General features: G+C 43.0%; 2 protein-coding genes and 1 long non-coding RNA gene across 3 annotated transcripts in view; 1 reads left to right on the top strand and 2 right to left on the bottom strand.

Annotated features, from left to right (window-relative positions):
- Positions 1–8,556, top strand: part of nadka (NAD kinase a) — a 30,357-nt gene extending 21,801 nt beyond the window's left edge. The window contains exons 8-12 of the mRNA XM_079558129.1: positions 639–766; positions 3,615–3,714; positions 3,825–3,982; positions 5,606–5,688; positions 8,342–8,556. Of these exons, the coding sequence (XP_079414255.1) occupies positions 639–766; positions 3,615–3,714; positions 3,825–3,982; positions 5,606–5,688; positions 8,342–8,489 (617 nt within the window). The 3' untranslated portion in view covers positions 8,490–8,556. The remainder of the gene's footprint in view (positions 1–638; positions 767–3,614; positions 3,715–3,824; positions 3,983–5,605; positions 5,689–8,341) is intronic.
- Positions 1–26,280, bottom strand: part of LOC306964190 — a 121,942-nt gene that overhangs the window by 9,721 nt on the left and 85,941 nt on the right. The gene's annotated exons all lie outside the window — the stretch shown is intronic.
- LOC306964319 (E3 ubiquitin/ISG15 ligase TRIM25-like) lies at positions 18,274–19,905 on the bottom strand (the record flags this gene model as incomplete). Its single annotated transcript, XM_079558310.1, has 1 exon — positions 18,274–19,905. The coding sequence occupies one exon, from the start codon at positions 19,903–19,905 to the stop codon at positions 18,274–18,276; it is 1,632 nt and encodes a 543-aa protein (XP_079414436.1).

Below are 26,280 nucleotides of genomic sequence, written 5' to 3'. Positions count from 1 at the left end.
AGAAAAAAGAAAATTTAATTTATTTACAATGCCAGTAAAATGACCAAAAAAAACGTATTCTTTGACCCACAAGAGTGGCATTAGATTTCACCATGGTGGCCTTAAAAAGGTATTAAAAAGTCTTAAATTTGACCTGACCTGTCTGGGTGGTGTCTGGTGATGATGGCAAGTTAACATATTTGGCACTGGCTTAGAGAATAAAGATTATACGTCTCTCTGTGACTTTTTAAACTGTAGCACAGTGGCCAGAGAGTTTTATTTCTTTTTGTTGGTTTATTTGGTCGGGACAGTGCATGTTAATGAACACACCACACTGGATTGTAGCCATGGGCTAATTTCCATCCGTTGTCCCACACTCACACCCTCAAACACACTCTCATTTAACCTGGCCAATTGTACATGTTTTTAGTGGTAGGGGAAGCCTACAGACACGGGGAGAACGTGCAAACTCCACACAGAAAGGCCCTGTCCAGGTGGGAATAGAACCTGGGACCTTCTATCTGTGGAGCATGAGCACTAACCACTGTACTACCGTGCCACCTGAAACAAATCCATCCTCAGTGCATCAACAGAGAGTCTCTGCTCGCAGCCTCTTAAAGTCACGCTCCCTGTCTTCTGACATGTTCCTGTCGCTGTAGGAAACGCTGCTATTGTCCTGCGCAGTCGGCTGCAGGTGCGAGTGACCAAAGGGAGCGGCGAGAAGAACAACGGGCTCATTCTGACCAATGGAGAGGTGGAGGGCACACGCAGGACCGAGGACTACCAGGTGAGCAGGCTGCCTGTGCTGACTGTGCCCACTTAGAGGCGACGGCAGGAGGAAAACCATCCTTTAACATTGTCCCCCCTCCCTAGAGTAGTTCACCACATTCACATAGTTTTGAGTAGTCCTCAGGTTAATCCTGTGTTATTTAGCTGCTTTCTTCTACAGTGTCGGTGCTTTATTCTGTATTTCCTGGAAACAACCGATTGTTAAAACCTAAAACTGTCCACTTTTTTCAAGCCCATAATCACACTTGTGTTGGTTCTGGTTGAGCCGTTGTGCCCAAAGTGTTTATCAGACCGAGCTGAAGCTGTAAACCACGCCGTAGAGCAAAACTGAAAGCTTTTCCCACAGCGGCCAGCAGGGGGAGCCTTCACCAGCTCTAGAGCCTATATTTTATTACTTTTTTATTCTTACAGAGACCTAATTTCAATTTATAAAATGTAAAACATCAATGCTGAGGCACCAAAATAATGTTTATTTTTCAGCCCTGTATGCAGGATATGTCTCCTTCAAGCGGCAGAGCTCACTGAGCTTTTACTTCTGGAGGATGCACTTGCACTAATTAAGACTTGGTTTGGATTAGAAAAAACAAATGAACCCTGTCCCCCTTCTCCACGTCTACACTGACACTGCTGCGACACTAGGTTTAGCTTCGAAGGTTCTGTTTTTAGTCACAGAGCGCCCAAGAAACCCCCGCTCTTCACTAAATAGGCTGGCAAGTCCAGAATGATACTCCTCTGTATTTTGTCTGAGGGACATCAGTCTGGGCAGGACGCCCTCGTTCTTAAACAGATCCATGCCACCACATTTGTTTTGCTTCACAAACGCTACACACACTTTTGACTGGCGGAAAGTGCAGGCCTAGCCTTCACTGTAACATTGTCGGGTTGAAAGCATTTTCCAACTCCTATTAGTCGCCTACGACCACAGTCATTTTTGGGCTTTTAAGGAATGAAAATCTATCGCTATTGTTAGTCACAGCAATGGAGAACTTTAACTCCTGGAAAGTTTAAAAGGAAACAAGGCTGGTGAGGAGTTTGGCTGGAGGTTTCAGCGGGTTAGCAACTTCATGGCTGCGCAATGAACACACTTTGCTCGCAGAACTGCTTAGAACTGATCTGATGTTGGATCATGGGCTTTAAAAATGTGGAGGACCGTTTCAGGTTTCACCAATAACACAATATAACCAGGAAGTACAGATCATACAACAGTAGAAACAGAAACAATCACAGTGAAGTGAAGGCAGTAGTGGCATCCACAGAAGCAGAGAGGATGTGGAGATTTGTTTTGAGTAGGTTCGATTGAAATTCTTTAACTACTACAAGTCCAGCGAGGTGGTGGAGGAAGTGTCTGAGATGCCGTTGATGAGCGGCTCATTCCGCTGGTCACGGTCCGGGTCAGCAGACAGTGGCCGTGCGCTGAAAAAAAGGAACAGCATTTAGTAAGCTCTTTGTTTATGTGCTGTGCTTTGGTTCCGCTTCGGTAAGAGTGGTAAGAGAACAAACGTGATATTGATATAGCGGCACTGGTGACCTTTTAGGGAATGATCAGCCTCCCATTTTAGATAAAAAGCTTCAAACCACACGTTCTTGTTTTTGACTCATTTGAGCCCTGTTCACAAGACATTTTATAATCAGCCATTACTGTAAAGGAACATGAGATTATGAATTTAAACGCATTGGTATTGTCCGTGATTTAACACCCAGATTTTGGAACGATGCTGTGATATTCGATAACTGTCTTGGATGTTTTTTTTAAAAACTAGTGGCTGTAAACCTGTCGATTATAAAGTCTCGTGGGCCACAGTGCTTTTGGGCCACAAGGAAAAAAATGAACAATGGACTTTCACGGTTGTTCTATGACAGGCATAAAGGCTTGGACTGGGCTGCAGCCGGAGCCTGGGCCGCTGTGTTCGACGTAAAGTTACAGAAAACGTTTTTGTCGTGTAAATCAATCAACTGACTTTCACATTGCGCTTTTCATTCAGTGCTGAAGCAGGAGATGCCACTGGACACTGAACTGACTCAGAGCAGAGTTAAGCTGAACTCTCTGAGACTTAGTTTAAGTTGGTGCAGTCCAGCGGAGATAACACAGAAGTGTGAGAAAAGATAGACAGTAGTGACCAATGTTTAAAAAAGTGCATTAATAATATGTTTTTCATTTGTTTAACTCTAAGATGACTGTGGAGGCGTGCCAGGCCCAGGTTATGTAGCGGCCGATGTGAAAAAAAGAAGGAACCAATCCTACAACTTTTAGTTTTTAAAGCTAGCGCTCTACAGGGTGACCTTAAAGTCTGGGAATGTACTGTACAACCCCTCCATGACAATTGACCTATACATTTTCTAAACGACAAAGATGTGACAACACTGCTAAGTATTAGTGTTTGGATGTTTAAGTCCTACAAACCAGCAGGATGTGCATCGACTGGAGTGAAATAAGGCAACCATTAGCCAAACATGCTTTTGAGTGAGGGCAGTAACACACCTGTAAAAGTACTGCATCTTCCTTTATGGAGCATTTAACTGTCCTCCACATTTCTCAAGCCTGTAATCCATCACTGTTTTGAGCTGTACTGCGCTCAGTGTGTTCCTCACAACGCTGTGGATTTGCTGATTAGCTAATATGCTGTTGACTAATGCGCCTATCCCATTGCTGTCTGCTGGGGGTTAATTCCATTTCCTGACTTTTCTTTACTCTTTATTTAAAATCTTCAAATATTAACAAAAGAAGGTGTATACGACACCCTCATGCAGGATGTGTTTCTGTATCCAGAGAGAACAGCTTTATAACATGATTGAAAGCCTCCCTCAGACTGAGACACAATGAACAGCTCTCCGTGCGTGTGTTCCAGGTTCTGAACGAGGTGGTGGTGGACAGAGGGCCGTCCTCATATCTGTCCAACGTGGACCTGTTCCTGGACGGACACCTCATCACCACAGTGCAGGGAGACGGTAGGCCCTTCTTTAGTTTGTGTCTATGTGTAAGGGGAATGCACTCTTCCTGTCCCGTTTTCTTCCTCTGTGAGTGTTAGCTTCTGAAACGCATTTGACCCCGTGCTCAGGTGTGATCGTGTCCACGCCCACGGGCAGCACGGCGTACGCTGTGGCCGCCGGAGCCTCCATGATCCACCCCAACGTGCCCGCCATCATGATCACCCCCATCTGCCCACACTCGCTGTCCTTCAGGCCCATCGTGGTGCCGGCCGGGGTGCAGCTCAAGGCAAGTCCGAGCGCCTCATTCATCAAAGGGGCTCACGCACACATTTGTACTTACATTACATTTATACTCACAATCTTTACAGTTACACATCGGTTTAAATGGTCATTATCAGGCAGTGTTGATGATGCCAAAGCTGCTGTATCATAAACTGTGCCCCTGGGCTCACAATACTAAACAAAATCGTAATGTAGCCTTCAGTTTGGCGGTTAGTGGTGATGATACACATGCCTCCGTTTGCTTTTTGTCAGATTTTAGCACCGGGGCATGGTGCCATGTTACTCCTCTATGTAGTATAGTTATATTGTTAAAGAGGGGGTATTATGCTTTTTCAATCACATAGCACCAGTCTATAGCACACTACAATGATGACCAAACCTTCTGTTGGTCTGTAAATGCAGTAAATTAGAATAACTGCCTTGTATAAAATTGCTCTCTCAAAATGGCTGTAGTGAATGTCTTGAAATAGGCCTCTGTCTCTTTAAGAACCTCTGAGCCTTTCCGACACGCCCCCTCCACACGCTGTCTGTGGCATCAGTGGGGAGGGGGTTCTGCTGAGGGGCAGTGGTTGGTTACTCGGCTGGTGACGAAAGCTCGGAGGCGTCTCCAGGAGGTGGGGGCGTTCCTAGAAGGACTCAGGCAAACCTATCCCTAAAATGGCCGCCATCAGAGTTTTTACAGATTACTCACAAATACATGAATGTGCCAAGGCAACACTTCAGGCATGTTTTTAATGAGGGAGTGACATAATAACATGATGTAAAGCTTGAAAAAGTCAATTTTGCATAATACCCCCCCTTTAATTTTGTTACAAACTGTGCAATACAAAAGAACCTTGTATTGTATTGCCCGCCCCTATATTCTGCAAAACTGAACATATGCTCAGCTCTGGTCCAGTGATGCATTCTGGGCTTAAAAAATGTGTTGCCTCTGTGATACAACCAAAGCCAGGAAATACACATTTAAAGCGGTGAGAAATGATCATAAAAAGGAACTGGATCACTGAAGCAGAGTACTTTTTGATGAGAGACCATGTTTAAAGTTCACATTTGCGTGACAAGTCTCGCGTGCTTGTGACAGATGATTACCGGGCGAACCATTCTCTTCTCACCTTAAACTGTCACTGAATGTCAGGCAGTAAGTCAGCCGTTTACATTCTGTGACTGTAGCCTGTCAAACAGGACTTGAATCAGGACTCGCTGGTGTGAAAACACCTTTAAACTACACACCCCTGCCACAAAACAAGTCACCATTTTAATAAAGAAAGGCCGTCAGACACACTATTCACTCTGACCGCCTTTCACTGGGATTAGGGTGCGCATCGACAAGCTTCTTCTACTTCTGTCCAATGTCAGTCATTTTTCACCAAGATCTTGTATTGCTGATGGAAGAGTCGACCATGGCAGTATTTTTTACGTTGTCCTTTGATGCCAATGATGTGACTCTTCTCAAGCAGACCAGTGTTGAGTGGCTCCTCGCTGCATCAGTTTGCGTTCTACATAATCATCATGTAGAAACGGTCCAATAGAAGCCTCTTTGCTTTGTCAATTCCCAGATGGTGTTTTTTTTTTTTGCCAGTGCAGTATATGTATTAAAGTGTGTGCATGTGTGTGCATGTGTGTGCAGATCATGCTGTCGTGTGACGCGCGACACACTGCCTGGGTGTCCTTCGACGGACGGAAGCGTCAGGAGATCTGCCACGGGGACAGGTCAGTCCATGTCCTTAATGTGGCTCTATCGACGGGAGCAACATCTGTCCTCCTCGCCCCCTCTGGGTGAAGTTACTATAAAATGTCAGATCTTTACTCGTTCTGAGGATGAAATATTCCGCCCCAGTGTCAGAACCACAGGAAACACGTCAGTTCATGATAAAGACAATTAAGAGCTATTTTACCATGAATAGAAAGAATAAGAGCCAGCGTATCATTGCTACAATCTGTTAATGGTCATTATTGGGGAATCAGCTCCACCTGGTGGCCATCTTAAAACACATGTTATCATTAGCAATAGCAGCAGTATTGGATATTTTGCTCTACCACATCGTAGGCTGCATACATGTAATTTGATGACAATATAGGGACAGAATAAAAGCTGTAGCTGTACTTATATTTAAACCAACAAGTGAAAGAGTTACACAAGCAAATGTGACTGATGTAATGATCACACTGAGTTCTGCTCAGTTTAAAGGAATAGGCCACCGTTTTTACATACTAAGATATGTTCTTACCTCACTTTAGACGTGTTAATATATCCCCGTCTGGTCTTTGTCCGTGCGCTCTGCCAGGCAAACGGAGCCCATACGCAGCCTCTCCCACATGTCACATAGCTCCGAAAAAGCTCACGATAGAAGCTACCAAGCTCTTCCACGTGTTCCCTATTTAAATAAAGTTACGTGAAGTGTTTTCATGCGAAGTATATTTACACAGAAATGTAACATGTCGATTTTATAAGCAAATAAAAAGGGGGACTATATTGTGAGGCGTAATGATACGAGGAGCACAGCGTCCGCGTAGTAACTCCTAAAGACTTCCCCTCGCTCACTTCCGTCAATAACCTTTAGGAGTTACTGCGCGGACGTTTTACTCCTCGTATCATTACGCCTCACAATATAGTCCCCCTTTTTATTTGCTTATAAAATCGACATGTTACATTTCTGTGTAAATATACTTCGCATGAAAACACTTCACGTAACTTTATTTAAATAGGGAACACGTGGAAGAGCTTGGTAGCTTCTATCGTGAGCTTTTTTGGAGCTATGTGACATGTGGGAGAGGCTGCGTATGTGCTCCGTTTGCCTGGCAGAGCGCACGGACAAAGACCAGACGGGGATATATTAACTCGACTAAAGTGAGGTAAGAACATATTTTAGTATGTAAAAACGGTGGCCTATTCCTTTAAAGCATTAACGTCCTCTCTCTGAATTATCACTTCCTTTGCCTGTTCACATTTGACAAATAAATAAAGCAATTAAAATGTTTTCCAGACGTAAATTAGAAGTTCTCAGACGATCTCTGCCCATTCATTCCAGTGGATGAAATCTGTGACAAAAAAGCAACGAAAACATTCCAGAAAAGTACAACAATAACAAAACAAAAATGCCACAAAAAAGTGACAAAATGAGATGAAAAAGTGGCGAAAACGCGTCATAAAGGTGGTTAAAAAAGACCAAAACACAACAAACACTTCCAAAATGTGACAAAAAATGCGGCAAAAGAGTGATGAAAAAGCAACAAGAAATCAACAAGAAAGCCATAAAAGAGCGACTAGAATGTGGTGAAAGAGTGACAACAACGCGACAAAAAAGTCAAAAGATCACTTTTGTCGGTCTTAGCTTTCAAATGAGACATTACTCTGGCCTAGAGGCTGTAAACTCCAGCCGAGAAGCTTTTAGGTTTGGGTTAAGCTGAAGAAAGGTTAGAGGACCAGGCTTTTGAAATATACAAAATCCACGGACAAATGGACTTGTTACCGTGGAGCCTGTATAGAAATGTAGTTATGTTTATCTCTCAAATGTGAGACGAGTTAAGTACAGAAAATGAAGTCACTGAAAGTCGTTTAGGTACTACTGGTATCAAAAAAATCAAAAAAGTATCGAAAGCAGGTACTGAAAAGAAATATAACATCTTTATTTTCAAGTGTTGATGCTTTTGGTCATCAGAATTTAAAAGAAAAAAAAAGTAAAACACAAGTTGAAAAAAACATTTAAAAGGGGAAACGAAAGAGAAAAAAAAAGGGAACATTTGGGACAAAATTGGGAAATTGGGGGAACTTTTTTTTTTTAAATAATCCAGGGGTGTCAAACATGTGGTGGGCTGTATGATGATTCAGTCCAGCCCCTGCCCTGTAGAGCATAAATTCCAGAGTATGTAAAAAAAACAAGTAAGTCTCTGGCCCATTCAATTTGCGGAGTTTTAAAGAATAACCAGAATGCTCATTCTAGCCACTAGGGGGCATTGCATTTAAATAAAGTGAGTTCCACACGTGTCCAGCAGAGGGCACTGACACAATAAGAGCTCAGGATATGAACAACACATTATATAGCCAGTGTAAAGTGCAATACAAGTGTAAGCCGTTGTTATTAATGAAGCTACAGTTAAGTTGGGGCTTTGACCAAATCACAGCTGATTATTATTCATTTATTGGAAACACGCGACCCGCCGTGGGAGCTGAATTTCGGCCCCGAAAAAGAGTTTGTCACCCCTGAAATAAACAAAAATGTGGAAAAAATATGGAAAATAGTTTAAGTTTTATTTAAAAATAAATGACCATGGATCCAGTTTATGGTTGGACTAATATTATAGTATAGGTATGGATAATAACGGTCCCCAGCCCCTGATCTGTATCTGCCCTCTCCCCCCTCAGCATCAGCATCACCACGTCCTGCTTCCCCGTGCCCTCCATCTGCTTCAGGGACCCGGTCAACGACTGGTTCGAGAGCCTGGCCCAGTGCCTGCACTGGAACGTGAGGAAACGGCAGCACTACCTCAGCTCCGAGGAGGACGACTTCTGACCACACGGCTCCACACAGCAGTCACCGGTTTACCACCGCAAAGAGGCCACTCACTTTAATATATTGTTAGATTCTTACCTTTTTCCATCAAACTTTATCATTTTAAGTCAGCAGTTTTTAAGTTGATTAAATTAAAGAGATGAAATTATTATTATTAACATGAAATATATTTATATTTGGGAGGGAAAAATGACAGTAGAAGACCCTTAACCTCTTAACCCCCACCTGAACGGAGCACATTTTCTCCAGTTTGGCTTAAAGTGGGGGTTAAGACGTTAAACCTGATTTTTTTTTTTCTTTTTTTTTCATTAGCGCTGTGGTAATAGAGGATGAACTTTTGGCGCCGTAGATCTACATCGTAAACGTGATATTTGTGAAAGAAAAAACAACCATGTGCGCCGTTGTGTGTCAAAATAGAGCATTTACCTCCAGCGAATGAACCAGGAAGTCAGAGGCTAAAATTAGCATTAGCATTAGCATTAGCATTAGCTGTCCACCTTGTTCACATCTCAACTCTGTCTCGCTATGATCTCCGGCTGGGACGAGCTTTTGATTTACTAAAGTGAACAATGGGGATGTGCGGAGGGGTCTGTGAGAGCTAGAAACGAGTTTAGGCGACAGTTGAGAGGTTTTATTCGACTGCCTTTCCACTTTCACGGTTGGATTCTGGTAGTACAGCTTTTATCATATACTTTTCTTCCATTATTAGGGAGAAAAACATCAGGTACAGGGCCTTTTAACTTAGAACTAAATCTGGAAGTACTTTAAAAAAAAAATGTTGCCGTGTGCTGAAGATCAATTTATAATTTCTTAACGACAACGTCAACAGATTCAGTTCAGTTTTCACAATAACCTCAGGCTGCTTCTGGAGTCCTAGTTCTATTATGAGTCTAAGAGGTTTAGGTTTTTCTTTTCTAAATACTGGATACTTCTGCGTTTGTAAAGGTACGTGTTTTTGTCTTGAAGCTAACACGGCTAACACGGCTAACAAGGCTAACTGCTAAGTGGACATTGCGTCATTCAGACTTGTATCTGCGGATGGAAAGACACTTGATGAGGAAGGACTGCTCTTTTAGGAATCTCCTGTGTCGCCCTGAGCGCCCTCCGCTGGTAGCAGTGGGAGTAAGCCATATGATATCAAAATACAAGCCACAATTTTTAAGCCAACGGTATGCTAGCAAATCAATAGTGCTTAAAAAAACACAAAATTGTTTATAGAGTTTGAAAATGCCCAGGTATTTGGGGAGAGAATGTCAAAACATGGATAGCGGCTCAGAAAAGTTGGAAAAATAGGCATTTATCGGTCTTTAGCATTAGCTTCAGGAATGCCCTCATTTCCAAACGCAGAAACATACTCTGGGAATTCCCCAATACACACCCAGCAAAGGGAAATTGCCTGACGTTATTGTGAATAGATTCCTATAAAAACCCTCAGACTCGAATATTATCAACACCTTTTAAGTCTTTTTTTTTTTCTTTTTAATTAATGAACTAGGACGAACTGATGTTTAGGAAATTTGTCGCGTTGTTACTGTATTTGTAAATAGAGTTTGGGCTGGACTAGTGGTTCCCTGTGTTTTACAAATGCTTCATTTTACAACTCGGGTGTTGCAGGAAACAGGGCCGGTCCTTCCCTTTCGGGGGCCCGAGGCAAGATCCCCCGTTGTCTGTAAAACGGCCATGAGCAACTCCCGGTTCTAGCTTGGGATTTAATAATAATTCCACTTCACTGGTTTGAAGGTATGATTTATATTTAGCGCCAGAACTATCCCATCAGATTAATAATACGTAGAAATATGCACTTTAAATCCTGAACAAGAAACGAGAAATTTGAAGTGAAGTTTTATCTCGATAGCACATTTTTGTTTTCCTGGAAGTACGTCACGTTTCTAAAACAAAACTATATCTAATCATTTTCTCTCGGGGGGGCCCCTGGTAGGTCCCTGTGCATTTACCCTGTCCGCCCACAGCTGGAAACGGCCCTGGTAGAGAGAAAGGAACACGTTTAGCTCGATAGCACATGCACGTCAGGGTTCTCTCTTGCACTTTCTCCTCTGCGTTGACAGACGATCTCAGTGACCAAAGGCAGAGTGGGCGCTGCCGTCATTTTTGTTTTTGTCTTTTTGAGACCAGCAAAACCTGTTCCGAATGTGCCTTACGCCATACACTGGTCAGACCTACGAGCTGGAATCTGGGTCCAAACGGAAAGCACGGATTTCTCCTCACAACTCGAAAAGGTTCAGGGGTGTCCAACATCTCCCTCTCTTTTCAAAGTAGCTCCCAAGAGGATTTAGTTAAAATGTGTCCGTCTGTTAAGTCACATTTATAGATGTTTTTGTTTTTCTTTCTTCAGCTTGAATAATTACGATTAACACTTCGCAAAGACTGCAGTTCTTTCAGGCTGCACAAGAATCCTCAAAGCAAAAGTAGCTCTCTGCAGTTTTTCATTTTGTCAAAGTAGCTCACGGGGGGGGGGGGGGGTAAAGGTTGGAGACCCCTGCCCTTTACTTTTGGGCACCCTAGTGTTTATAAATATGTGAAATGAATGTACACATATGGAAAAGTGGTAGTAATTCAGGCCTAATCACTGCAGGTACAAGGCCATTGCCAACTGCAAACCCATAGCTGGGCTCAGGCTGTTTGTAAAAGAAAACACATCCAGCTGAAATGATCAGATGAAAGAAAAGCAGAGGAGCACTTCCTGGAACGCTGAGGAGGGAGGGACCACCTTGTGACATCAGCAGGTGGAGCAGAGTGTTGATAACTCAAACTCAAAGATGGATGAAGATCTATTATAATATCTATTTTGTAGCCTGATTTATCGAGCTTTGAGCTGCGAAAAACAAGGCAACATTTTCAAAATCCCTCTTAGAAAATCGAAATAAAACCAGGCTCTATACATTAATTCCATGCTTCTCTCTGAATATACTTTCACCGGACTCTTTCAGATCATTTCAGCCCTCAAATTGCCTCATCACGCGTTCCAGGAGACCCTCCATGTGCTTGCTCAGAGAGGGCCATTCCACAAATACCCCTAAGGAATAAAATCTGAAATCTGAAAGCTGCGGTGCCCAGAAGAGTTCTCAAGCCCAGATTTCGGCCTGACATTCCGGCGTTTTAAGCCATCGATGTCTTTGTAGATTTTATATTTCACACAATACCGATACTGTTGAGATATATGTGTGACAAACCGGACCAAAAGCAACACAGCGGAGCTTTGTTTTGCCTCGAAGTCTAAGTAGGTTTACGTGACATTGTAACATACTAAAGAGCCTCACTGGTTAAAATGATGCTAAAACATGTACAATAGGATGTTGATTGTCTTCTTTTCTTCAGCATACGTGACGCTTCCTAACGTTTGATAATTGAACTGTGCCGATTCTATTTCTGTCGTCTGCGTCGCTTGAAAAGAGGACCAATTTTCTGAGAAGAATTCCTTTGATAAATGTTCATATGGATCTTGATTTGTACGCGTTTCTATAGTCGAATGTTTATGAACTTGTTTACAAGATATTACTGCTACAAAATAAACCTGTTTGCTATTTTTTCACATGAACATGGTGGTTTGTTTTTGTGGAATAAGATTTAAGAAGTCGACTGTAAAGTAGAATGTCCTACATTCATTTTAGCCATAGGGATTCTGAAAGATCTTGTTTTTAGAAATGGTGTGTTTGAGTTTCACACAGCTGCATCTGATGTGACTTTGAAAAGTCCACAACATCACACAGGCACAAATGAATGGGAAATCAACATTTTCATCACGTTTTTGTCACGTTTTCATGTTTTTTATTCATGGTTTTGGCCTCATTTAGTTTTTTTGTGTAATGTACCTGTGATTAAGCGGCACAAATCTGATCAAAAAAGCAAAACAAAAAACTAAAACGTGACAATAATCACGAGAAAATATGTTAAATGGATTCTGCCAAAATCAAGGCCTTAAATGTCATTTAAAAGCAATTCAACCTGGATAGACTCAAACAGACAAAAGCAGCGATAGGAAGATTTATTGACATGTATATTAGTATTCAGACCCCGGCGGTACATCGATGTAGGAAAGTTGGACAGGTTGGAGTTAGGGATGTCTTCTGGTGGTGGTATAGGAGACCCATGAAGATGTGGACGGAAGAGGCGGAGGCGGGTCGCAGCGCAGCTGGGAAGCAAACGAACCATGATTGCTGGGCAATGGGCGAGGAAGGCGCTTCTATATGGTCCTCATGGTGGGGAGCTGACGAGAGCATTGATTCTAATGGAACTTCAAACGTCCCAATAACAGCTTAAAAGCCTGGCTCCAAAGAGTTTTTCTATTTCTAAAAGTCGCTATGACCCATGTGACCACGCTGGGGGAGGTGAAATATTTTTTAACCACGCTGGTTTTTGTTTACCAGCCCGAAATTTGGAAGCATTTTCAGTACATTAACTGGCTCCAGAGCCTGTCAATCGGCTCCGCTCGCCCCGCGGGCACAGGGCTTCCCACCCTTTTGCCCTTTTAAGGAACAGGCTGCGCAGGAGGAGATAGAGCGCCCATTAAGGTTCACACAGGACTCAGGAACCTTTACAATGAATGGAGCTGAATGGGACCAACTCATCTTTATTATATTATGTCTATGTTGCTGGGGCTTAAAAGCGGGACTGAGGGCGATGATTGGCTGCTATGGGGGTGCTGCTCTTACGCTGATGGCTGAGGTGGAGGTGTGGCCCTCTCGGCTGGAGGTAGTTGATGCTGAAATCAGTCTCCCAGGTTGAATTAACGCCTTGGCTTCATTATGTTGGACTCAAACTGGCATAAAATCGCTCAACAATTTTTACTGTACAAGCTCAGTGAAAATGATGGTCTAAACATTTTGGCTGAAATTGACCACATTTCTTCATTTACAAGTTGCCTCAAAACTGTAGCTCCAAGTATAATGGAGTCGCAAACTTTTCAATGTGTTAGTGCCATATTTTATTCATTATTGTTGTGCACAAACCTCTCAGACCAGCCAAATAATAGGGAAACAAGTGTTTTCACAAATAGAAAAGTGCAAAAGTAACAACAAAGCTCACCAAAAATGACAAAAACCTTGCAAGTCATCTCTTATGTTCATCTCTGTGCATTGTTCTCCAGAAAGCAGCCTTTTCTACCTCTTCATTTACTGCGGCTGCAATTGATCTACACAAATGTATCCCCATCAATAATGAAGTCAATGGCTGATTATTAAAGGGACTATATGGAGTTTAAAGAAAATAAAATGATGTATTTTCCTCCCCTACATGTTCCAGATATGTCCTAATGTGTAGAATGAGCCTCTATAGAAATTGCAGTTATGCGTAAGACCTGAGGCGGCAGTAGCGAGTATAAAAATGACAACCTCCATCTATTACACAATGAAGTACGGATCCCCTGAAGGGACATAAAGGATTTGTCATATTGATGTTGCTGTTGGTTTTATTCTTACCGTAGTCATAATATTTTATCAGCATCATGACTTACAACGTATCCTTTGAGTATAAATCTTTCTCATAATCATCTTATTGATTTATTGTTAGTAACTGTCCCACAAATCCATTAGTTTTTTTTTATGAGTGGCTACCTCAGATGCTAATACCTCCCAAAAGATTCTTTTAAAGTACAATGTAGTGATCAAACATCTAAAATGTATCCATCAGACGTGACTGGTTGCTACTCTTGACATTTTTAGCCATATTTTTACTAAAGGGTAACATATTAAAGTGTAAATGTCCCACAAATGATCAAATTATCCCTCAGTCAATAAAATGAACTGCATTACATTGTGCCGACACCAGATGGAGCTAAAGTGCTGCCTACTATTACCGTCGTTTTTTTCCCTGCAGACCCGGAGCCGAGACAGATCTACCGCGAAAAGCGAATCCACCGTGATAGTGCGCCCTCTGCTGGTAAAGACGGATATACCACGGTATTTATTTCTTGTTTTACAGTTGTATTATTGGGATTATTTTGTGTAATTTAGAATGTAATCAGTAAAGAAAGGAGAGAAATCATTGGGTTAATAATGTTAGCTTGCAGATGCAAAGTAAACAATAACATTTGTACCGTCAGGGTCTTCCCTGTTTCCTAAATTTAGCAGCATCTTTCTGTCAACTTCTAACCTGGCTAACACCAGGCTGCTGTGTGCGCTCGAATCATTTCGAACTGCACAACAGCCTGGGGACCATGGCCCAAATTTTCGCATGGATTTGGGAACCAATCACAGAGCGAGGAGGGACGGCAACACAATGATATTCTATTCGATATACGGAAGCTTGTAGTTTATTTACAGATTTAAAAAAAAAAGTTTATTTACGGATCCCACATGACAGCAGCAGACACGATGGTACTTTTCGATCAAGCTTTAGACCTTGTTCTAAATAGTTTATCTCAAAAGTTTACATCGGGTACGTCATACGTCATCGGGTACGATGTTACGATTGGCTATGGCTACGTGCAGACGCATGATAGACTTTTTTTTTCCCGTATCGCCCAATAAATGGCTATGGACCATCGAAAACCACACCTCTCCTACGAGAAAATGAATTGGTGTCCCCAGACTAAATATCACTTGTGATCTTAGTCTGGTGTTAGCCAGGCTAGTCAACTTCACTAAAACAAAAGATCAACACTGATGTCAATAATGTGTAAAAATCAAATGTTGTAATTCTGGGCTAATAATGATAATAATAATAATAATAATATGGTCGAAACTAGTCTGGAATTACATATACAGGTACATGCAACAATGTGCCATTCATAATGGTGCCAAAACTTTTTTAAAAATTATTTGTCCTTTATTTATCCAGGATAAAACTCGTGTCCAGGCCAAGATTCTTTAAATATGCAATAATTTGCCACAGACAGTAAAAGGAACCCTTAATACATCATTGTGAATAATTATATATTTACTTTACAGCCTGCAATTGCATTCTTTGGGTAGCATGTAATTGGGATTATTCATTGTTTTTACTAATTTAAGCTACAACTAGCATAAACGCTATCTTAAGCAGAAAATTAATGTGTCATCTTTATCAAACCACATTAATGTGTCATGTTTTATCAGCTTTATCAAACAACAGAAGCATCTACGATTTCATAATTGGTTCATAAGAAATCCAAAAATGAAATAACTCGGAAAAAGTTTCACGTTCGTTGAGTTGATCAAATCAATCAAGCAATCTTCCCAAGACCTAACACCGTCGTATATCCGTCTTTACCAGCAGAGGGCGCACTATCACGGTGGATTCGCTTCCCGGTATTTCTGTCTCGGCTCCGGGTCTGCAGCTTTCCCCTACTCCCTCCTCACTCTCAAATATTTCACTTTCTACATCACAGCCACCCTTTAAACACCCAAACAGAAACACTCCTTATAGAAATGAATGATGCTTGTTTTCTTGTGTCCCTACTATTGGATCCCTTTAGTTCAGGGGTGTCAAACATATGGCCCAGGTGATATAATACGACCCCTGCCCCCTGCCCATAAATTCCAGACTATGTAAAAAAGAAAGAAAAAAAAGTAAGTCTCTAGCCCATTCCTGTGCGGAGTTATGATTTTTTAAAGAATAACCAGAATGCTCATTTAAGCCACTAGGGGGCCTTACATTTTAAAAAAGGAAAGAGTTCCACACGTGTCCAGCAGAGGGCACTGACATTATCAGAGCTCAGGATATGAACAACACATTATATAGCCACGTGGTAAATAGACAGTCTGCCCCAGGGCGGCTGTGGCTTCAATAACAGCTTACCACCACCGAGTGTGGAGTAAATGAATAATGACTACTATGTAGTACTTTGAGGAACTTGTGACACAGGCTTGTAAAGTGCAATACAAGTGTAAGCCGTTGTTATTAATGAAGCTGCAGTTAAGTTGGGGCTTTGACCAAATCACAGCTGATTATTCTTCATTTATTGGAACATTTCTGTATTACGTGCGGCCCGTGACCTGCCGAGGGAGCTGAATTGCTTTAGTTAGAAGGGGAGACCGGGGGTATTTGTCACACTGTCATTTCTACAGTTCACTGCTCATCAACAGAAAATCCCACAAATGAAAGCTTGAACCCTTTCATTTGTGGGATTTTTACTTGAAGTTGACCTCACTTCCGTTTTTCTATCATTTTCAGGTAAGTAGTTATTAAATCGACTGATGTTGGAGTTTTTGGTGTTAAAGCAGTACTAGGTAACTCTTCCTCCTAGAGGCCATTAGTGCAACTGCAGGTGTAGTAGCAAGGTACGATTTTTTTACTTATTAATTGTCTTGGAGAGTAAATACTACGCTGACAGGAAAGGTGAAGGCATCCAATTATACAATGGAAATATTTTTTTTCACTCAAACTTGGCTGTAAATACTGTTTAAAGTGACTTAGCCCGCAGTTAGCTTTGCCCGTTAGCATGTTAGCTTCTTTCTTCGTGATTTCATTAGTGTGTATTGCTTTCTCCGCACCGGGGGCAGTCAAGTTGCAAACATGGTTTTCTGGTCAGAGACACCAGGGGGAGATGAAAGACCCTCCAATCATCCCATAAACACTTGTATTACCCCCACAGGGACTACGCAAAGGATTTATTAAGGTAAACAAGTTACTTAGTACTGCTTTAACATGAAATTCGATCTTTTTTGCTTTTACAGATAAAAGGACCAAATACGTTTTAAAATAGTCACAATACAAGGTCGAGGCTGGATCATTACACACACTGAATTAATACGACATTAGAGATGCAGTTGTGCAGTTGTGTTACACACCCTGGTGGATTTCTTGGAATTTCTTTGGCCATTTCTCAAAGAATATGAATGAAAACACGAAGACCTTTTTGTGTGTGAACTTATTTCGAATCATCACAACAAAATATAATACTAAAATGACCCTGTTGAAAAGTTTCCACACCCCCGTTCCTAATTCGGTGTATTTCCCCCTTCGGCATCAATGGAGCTGTGAGTCTTTTGTGGTCATTGTGGAGAAGGTTCTGCATCCTTGGATATAATCAAAGGACCTCAGCTGCGTCTAAGTGCCTTTGTTAAAACAGACCAGTGTGTTATTATGGTGGTGGAGGCAAACCAACACAGTCAAGTTCATTTATATCATTAAAAGGAATACAATTAGCCTTAGATGAATTTGTCCATTTGGCTAAAGCCTGTGATTTGGAAGTCTTAAGTCTGGCGTCTGTTACATTAGACAACATGTTCTGACATACTGGCCGTATCACACTGCAGTCTTGAAATGCCAATGTTGGTGGCGAAGTGGAGAAAAGATAGTGTAATGTTAAAATAGCTACTACTCAAGGATAAGTCACAAACACTGGATTATAACTACATGCGTATGAAAGCAGATTACAGACAGAAGTAGATTGTGCTTTATTGTAAACGACAAGCACTTTTGTACATACACGTTTGCGTTAATCAGAGGATATTTGTTAAAAAGAATATATATCTTTAAAATTAAGAGTGCTCATTAACAGAAAGCAACATGTGCCCTTAGTCCATGGAAATACACACACAAAAGTAGCAAATATACAAATTTACATTGAACGATTTAACTGTTGAATGGATTGCAAGCGTTAATTACATGAGTTATTCTCTACAAAGATACAAAGACAAAACAAAATCGTCCGAACACAATGTACATGCACTCCAGTCCTGCGTTACATTTACTTATATATATGAAGTCATTGTATGTGACAAACATAGTTTCATCAACACTATATTTTTACATTTAAGAAAATGCTTATGAGCAAGACTTTTTCTTATAGTAAAAAACATTATTAGTCCAATAATCGTCTAACATGTTTTGTGTATGTCTCTGCTTACCTAAGTGTGGGGAAATAAGCAGTGTCTCCAACATTAGCCCAGCCAAAACAAACCCCAGCGAGCAGCGGCCGGGTGAAAGTGGTGTGGACTGTGTGGAGGAGGCTCATGGTTTCAGAGACGCTGTAAAACGATAAAACCCCTGCACTGTGGTCCAGGAAAACCCCAATTCTGGACCTGACTGGACCTGCCACCTCTGTCTTGACTCCATTAAACAAAAATGAGCAACAGTTTGCGTTACAATACAAGGCCCAGGATTTATTATTTTTTCCAAATAAACTTCCAGGGCCTTTTCTCTGAATATCTCTGTAAGACACTCCTACACTCACCCCCGCCCCGCTCCACTCCAGCTCCCAGTAACAGCGGCCCGTCAGACTCTCTCTGCTCAGGACCTGAACCTCGTAAGTAAACCTGTCCACATGATGAGGATAACTCTGGCCTACTCGCATAACTGTGATTCTCCTGTTTCCCTCAGACAGAGACACATATTTGTTCACTGTGTTTGAGTCCAGAGTGATGTGAGTGTGATGTTGTAAGAAGTCTTCTCTGGTGGGTTCAGCTGTTGGACTCAGAGTCAGTGAGACGTTGGTCAGACAGTCTTCCAGAGTGAGCTGCAGTTTGTCTCTGAGCACGGACACAGCTGTGGACACATCCTCAAAGTAGCGCTGGGACCCTGTCCTAACCCTGGCTGTGTGTGTCCTCTGTGCGGACAGTGGGGGACAGTGCAGTAGGAACTGGTTGTGGTCTGCTGTGAGGGACAGTGTGTCCAGCTCTGAGATGTTCCTCTTCAGCTCAGTCACGTCCTGCTGCAGTTGGTCCCGAAGCTCTTGGACTCGGCTCAGTTGGGTCTCCTGCTCGGAGCGGATCTGCTGCTCCACTTCAGAGCGTCTTTTCTCCAGGAGAAGGGCCATCTCTCTGAAGCTGTCCCCACTGCGCTGCACTGCTGTCTGGGCAGAGCGGCGGATGTCCTGGGCCTCCTGTCGGAGCCTCTGCAGGTCTGTCTCTTTGTCCTGGAGGCTCTGGAGCAGTAGGGTCCTTCGAGCCGGCAGCTGTTCCTGCCTCTGGGCCCTCTCTGTGGCTGAGGACACCATGTGATGGCCCTTGTGTTGGTCCACACAGAGAGGACACAGGAGCTGCTGGTCTGTACGGCAGAACAGCTCCAACACTTTGTGGTGTTGAGAGCAGAGGTTTTCCTGGAGCTTGTTGGAGGGCGCCACCAGCTGGTGTTTCTGCAGCACTGCCACATCACGATGAGGCTGGAGGTGGCTCTCACAGTAAGAGACCAGGCACTGCAGACAGGAGCGGAGAGCCTTCAGCTTCCTCCCAGTGCACACATCACAGGGCACATCCTGAGCTCCAGCATAGCAGCGGTCAGCAGGTGGCGCTGTGAGCCCAGTCTTCTTCAGCTGCTCCACTAAACCTGCTAACATGATGTTTTTGACCAGCCCAGGCCGAGGGCTGAAGCTCTCTCTACACTCAGGACAGCTGTAGTGGAGCTTCTGTGTGCCCCAATGCTGCTCAATGCATTTCCTGCAGTAGCTGTGTCCACAGGGAATAGTTGCTGGGACCTTCAGTAGATCCAAACAGATGGGACAGAGAAAGGATTCTTGGTCGACTGTGCTCTGCGCCATTTCTCCCTCGAGTTTCACTTCGACTAAAACAAAACCTAGGAAGAGAGCGCTGTGAGGACTGCTCCGCCCACTGCTGTGTGTCTGTGAATAGGAAGCAGAATCAGAATAGGTTTTATTGCCTTTGTCAGTTGTGAGGGGTACACATTCACGTAGTTTAATTCTACAGCAATGATGCGCCTATTTTCTATTTAGTCAAGAGGTGGTCACGGTCACACAGATGGCAGATTGATGCCTTGTTAATATGCTCCAAGATAAGGCCAGTGTTCCAGCGTATTCTGGGAGCCAACACATACTCCTTTTTTCACAAACTATAGATGAACATTCCCATCTTTGATACTTTTAGCCCGTCTTATCTTGTTGAGGCACACGGCGGCAAACAGGTTCACAAACTAGGAATTTTCTTCAGTGCAAACATGAAATACAAAACATAGTCAGGACGTACAGAGTTTGGCTTATCTGACAGAGGGAGCGGCTGCTTCTGACAACACTTTTCTTTATCAGAGCACAGTGAGATTCTGTTGAACAAAAGGAACAAAACCATCCCAAGGACAAGCTGGGAATTTCCAAAATAATTACTATAGTTCTTACTTCTAAAGTATTTGAATGAGCAATAAATAAGTGCATTTATAGGTGCAAGTATAAACTGTATGTATGCAATTTATGTTGATATATTTTCAAGCCGACATTGTTAAAAAAAATGTACGGTTAATGTTATTATACGGCTCTTCACAATGGAAGAAGGAAGACAAGACAGCAATGGTACAGATACATTCTTATGTGTAAGCTACCCGCCATCACAGCTGGAAAACGTACCGGTTAGCACCACCACAGTGTGCTGTTCTAAGGGACGACGCTCATCATGGGACCATCGAGGAACCGCAAACCCAATCCACTGTGATGCTACTGCGTTACACCATGACGGGCCCCACAGCAACACCAATGAGGGAACGCTAATCAGGGCCAGCGTAAAGGATGAATTTTAAATAAATGTTGCAGAGATATCCACCTGTCGGACAGAGCACACCAGCACCAGCACCGGGTACAACAGGCAGCGGGAGGTACACAAGGTCAGAGGGCAAACAACGCGAAACCGGGGCCTTTTATAGTGCGCCCTCAGCGGGCACACGGGGACAACACTGCCCCAAATTACTCACATCACCACATAAGCAATAAGTAGCTATCCTCGCTGCTACTAGCCTAGCCACACTGCCTGGAATCACAACAAAGCAACACGCACACTTTTGGGGACTATTTGCCGCGGAAATATGGGCATGCACCACTTTAAATGTATTATGTGAGTTTAAAATATATGTGTGTATGTTATTTACATTAGTTTGTTTCTTTTTGTTTTTTCACATTTTGACCTAAGTTCTGAATTAAGCGTAAGGTCAATAAATGAGTGGAATCCTGCCTATACTCTTTTAGGGGCGTCTGCTGGAAGAACAACATGACAGTGAAAAAAACGGAGCAGAGGCTGGACTGACCAGCTCTAAAAGTATGAAGATGGCTGAATCTGACATGCTGAGGGAATTCAAAGCAGTTTGGGCGACTGCTGAGAGACAATTACTCACCAGGGTACAGGAAGTGCAGAAGGCCCAGGAAATGATCGGGAAGCAGGAGCAAAATGACAAATGTCTCAAGACACTCAAACAGACAAGGCTAATGATGAAGTTGGGCTCCAATATGAAGAGGAAGGAGGCTATTTAAAGGACATTAGGACCCGTTAGTTAGAGTGTTGTGGATGAAATATGGGGACGAACTGACTAGTCTCTTGTGATGGTGAAGAAGACCAACTGGGTGACATCTATTTTGCCCAGAGGTAATGAAGAGATCTTTAACCTGTATAATAACAGACTGCAACATTTAGAGAAATGTGTGGTATCTGATGAGGAGCCCCCAGTACACGGGTTCTTCTTCAACCGCGCCAGAGGCCGATCGACTCCAGTCCAGGCTCCAGTTCCAGTCAAAAAGACTCCAGTCCGGACTCCAGTTCCAGTCAAAAAGACTCCAGTCCGGACTCCAGTTCCAGTCAAAAAGACTCCAGTCCGGACTCCAGTTCCAGTCAAAAAGACTCCAGTCCGGGCTCCAGTTCCAGTCAAAAAGAGTCCAGTCCGGGCTCCAGCGCACACGCACCCCTGACACCAAAACAGCTACAACAGGTTGTCTATAAACAAACTTGGCACAGATGCTTTTAGTGCCACAGCACCACATCTAATATGTGTTTTAAGCCGAGGAGCACTGGGGAACTCACAGCACTTGTTCCAGAAACTCTGTCGCATGAATCTCTTGTGGATTTTCTAATTCACTTTGACTAACTGGTAAAGGAAAATAAAGAGAGTTAAAGTGTGATTGAAAAGTGGTAATTTATTAAAAACATGTGCACACAGAGAACACAGTGTTCAGCCCAAGGCCAATCGTATATCTACGCACAGGCGCCGCGGAGGCGCCCGACCCTGAGACGGCTGACCCTGAAGTACATCACAGCTGTACAGGGTGCAGGGTAAGAAAACAAGTTCAGACACAAGATCGGGAGGGAGCAGATTCATGTCAGCAGAGGAGGAAACATGTCAGGGTTCACAGTGGGTGCAAACATGTATCTTCTTAAGAGCAATCACTATGAGGTGCTCAAGCACCCCTAAAAATTATTCAAGCACCCCTCAGGCCAAAAAATAATGAAAAATTAAATCCACACTAAGATGTATTATGCACTGCTATAGTATATTTTTATTGGTTGATTTAATATAATAGTCGTATTTACAGAAATAAAACATATCCCACCGCTCTTCACTAAATGTTTCAGTCTTGATGTCTTTTTCTGTAGCTCCGCCCCCTCTCCTCCATCGCTGTCGCCCCAGACTCTGCTCTGTCGTCTCTCCCTGGCATGGAGTTTCAAGTTTACTGTCTTCAACAGCACATATGGAGTAAATAAAGAGTGTATGAACTTTGTAGATGCTTTGAAAGAGGCTCTCCACATCCCGAGCTTTTGGTCAATTTTTCTCTACATGGACTTACACGGCTGATGAGATAAACAGACATGTTTGTGCATTCACTAATGTGTTCAGGTCACTGACTGACATCAGGCTAGAAGTCCTGACAGAGGTTTGAGACTTTACAGCATTGGAGTCAAATGGTTTGTGGAAGATTTTTTTGTGTCATCAAAATGTGAGTTTTAAATGTCTGAATGTAATGCTCTGAATTATTTGAACATGATTTTCATTTGACTGCGAACACTTTAAATTTAGACTGTTGAATTTTAAATATTAAAAAGTGAATGTTTTAAAGGTGAAAGTTTCCTTTTAGATTTAAAACACTTTGAATAATGCGTAGTGATCATTCAGTGTCTGGAAGGACAAAAACTGTTCAAACATGTTATTTCAGTGCTAAAAAAAATCCAAAGCATGAAATTAAAATTCACATTCTGTTGACGCAAAAAAAAGAAAAAAAATCATCATGGCTGATAATAAAAATAGTTGATACAGAATTTATTTCAGAAATAAAATGACAAACAATTATTACATAGTAGTGTCAGCCTGAGCACATCAACACTAACACAGAAAAGATTTTAGTCCAATCATTTGGAGAGAGGTATGCTCTTGAGCACATAACTGACTTCATTATATGCTTATATCTTGCCTCGGATATATTTTCCCATCTCCTCCTCCCCGTCTCTTTTTATCTGAGTGTAGGGAAATAAACAGTGTCTCCATCCTCAGGCAAGAAAAGATGAACTCCAGCGAACAGCGGCTGCAGGAAAGTGGTGCGGATTGTGTGGAGGAGGCTCATGGTTTCAGAGACGCTGTAAAACGATAAAACCCCTGCTCTGTGGTCCAGGAAAACCCCAATTCTGGACCCGGCCCGACCTGAGATCTTTGTCCTGAGTGTATTACACCAAAACAAACAACTGTTTCTGTCACAGCTCAAGGCCCAGGATTTATCGTTGTGTCCAAAGAAACTCAGTGAACCTATTCCTCTTGGAATATCTCTGTAACACACTGCTACAAACAGTCCTGTCCCGCTCCACTCCAGCTCCCAGTAACAGCGGCCCGTCAGACTCTCTCTGCTCAGGACCTGCCAACAGTCACTAAACCTGTCCACATGATCGGGATAACCCTGGTCTTTTCCCATATATGTGACTCTCCTGTTTCCCTCAGACAGAACCAGCCAACTGGACACTGTGTTTGTGTCCAGAGTGATGCGAGTGTAATGTTGCAAGAAGTCCTCTCTGGTGGGTTCAGCTGTTGGACTCGGAGCCAGCATGACATTGGTCATCTCTCTGAAGCTGTGCCCACTGGGCTGCACTGCTGTCTGGGCAGAGCGGCTGATGTCCTGGGCCTCCTGTCGGAGCCTCTCCAGGTCTGTCTCTTTGTCCTGGAGGCTCTGGAGCAGTAGGGTCCTTCCAGCCGGCAGCTGTTCCTGCCTCTGGGCCCTCTCTGTGGCTGAGGACACCGTGTCAGAGAAAAGGAGAAAAGGTTCTTCGTCGACTGCTCTCTGCGCCATTTCTCCCTCGAGAACAGCGGCTGAGACACGTACTTTGACACAAATAAAAGCACTGTGTGTCTGAGGAGGAAGCAGGAAGCACAGACTGAGGCGTGTCTAACAGAGGGAGCGGCACAAAGCGGCTGGACTTTGAACCTCACTTTATGCACAAATCCTTGTAACTATGCCTGCTTTATATAAGGTGTGTCTTTGTTGATCTACAGTGGGAGGAAAATGTATGTGTGGAATTTCTCACATTTCAAATTGGTCATAAAATGTGGTCTGATCTTTATTTACATCAAAAGAATGAGTAAACGGTGTCTGCTTAAACTAATACCACCCAAACAATTTACATGTTATCATATTTTTATTGGCCATAACATGTAAACATTAACAGGGCCGCGTGGAATAAGCTAATCAGACACATGTATGCAGACACTTAGGCCCCGTCTACACGTATCAGGGTATCTCACAAACTGAAGATTTTTTCCTACGATCTGTGACCTCATGTGCATAACCCCATGACAGAACAATTGATGAAAGGTCAGTGTTCTGTGTCCAGCAGATGAATAAATCATGCAACGCTACAGCACATCCAAACATTTGTACACCTTTCGCTTCCTATATTTATCACAGGCTCTTTTTCCTCTAAGTATATTTCCCATAATCACCTGCAGCGTCTCACCTGCAAAAACACTACATTTAGTATTAGCCCTTTTCCACCAAGCTGGTGCCGGTGCTGGTTCTGGGCCAGTTCCAGTTTCAGAACCGGTTCTTTCGTTTTCCACTGAAAAAACGCTGGCTCTTGGTTCCAAAATCTGGTGCCGGTTGGGAACCAATTAAAAGCTGGACCAAGAAACGAGCACCAGTGATGTCAGCAGCCGGGGGCGTGGCTCTCTCCTCCAACAAGCAATCAATAGGTGTGTTTAAGATGAAGTGCGCCTCGCCTCGATTCCAGACGAGACCAGGCGGTGGCGTCAGAGGGCGGAGAAAGGCGCCTCTAATCAAGGCAGACACATGTCAGCCCCGAGAACAGAGAGGAGCCTGAGGCTCAATCCGAAACCATCAAATTGTAGCCTCTAAGCACTAACACTAGCAACTAACTCCTTAACCTTTCATGGGGTCAACTGTTAGACCTCTATGCAGTTAGGGAACTAGACCTTCAGCAGCATTTGAACAATCCGTCCGTCCTTAAACAGGGGAAAGGGAAGTGACATCACCAACAGCTGCTTTTCTTCTTCTTTAAAGTTATTGGTGGAGTGCAGGCCAAACAAAAGTGCATGTCGCCCCCTACTGTACAGTGTCCAACAACAACATAGTGTCCAAACAAAGAGAAAAATAAATCCAAATGTTCCAAACATTTCCCTTTAGTGTTATTTTATTTCAACAGCTGTTTCATAAAGCTACAGTAGCAAATGATCCATGTGGCTTAAGTTTCTACTAAATGAAAACAAAAGCATTTAATCTGTTTCCTGAGTTTACTCTTTAACACTGACATGTGACTGAGCTGTGGGGACGACAACATGGATTTATCACTTTTATAAAGTTTGGCTTGTGCAGAATCTTAATTTTTAATCATTATTATTTTTATTATTAAATGTGCTCCTGTCAATCAACAGTGGTTGCGCATGAATCACTCAAGGGTGGGGGCGAGGGGGGTGGGGTTTTTTGGCGCAGTGGCTTGTGGGATGGCACATAGCTCCTAATCACTGGTTAGTTAGCATCAGAGGTCCCTATGCTAAAGTGGCTATGATAGTTAGCATCAAGGCTCCTTTTCCTAACTACTTCCTAACTGACTTACCAATTCGGAGGCAACTTGCCATGGCGGACGCTGACGCACATCCGGTTTGGCGTAAGAGCTCTTAGCAATCTGCCCGTTTCGGAACCAGCCTCAGATCA

This window comes from Gobius niger (genome assembly GCF_951799975.1).
Source record: "Gobius niger genome assembly, chromosome: 6".
NCBI lineage: Eukaryota > Metazoa > Chordata > Actinopteri > Gobiiformes > Gobiidae > Gobius > Gobius niger.
The sequence above is the reverse complement of the archived record's forward strand: the minus strand, read 5'-3'. Positions and strand labels throughout refer to the sequence as shown.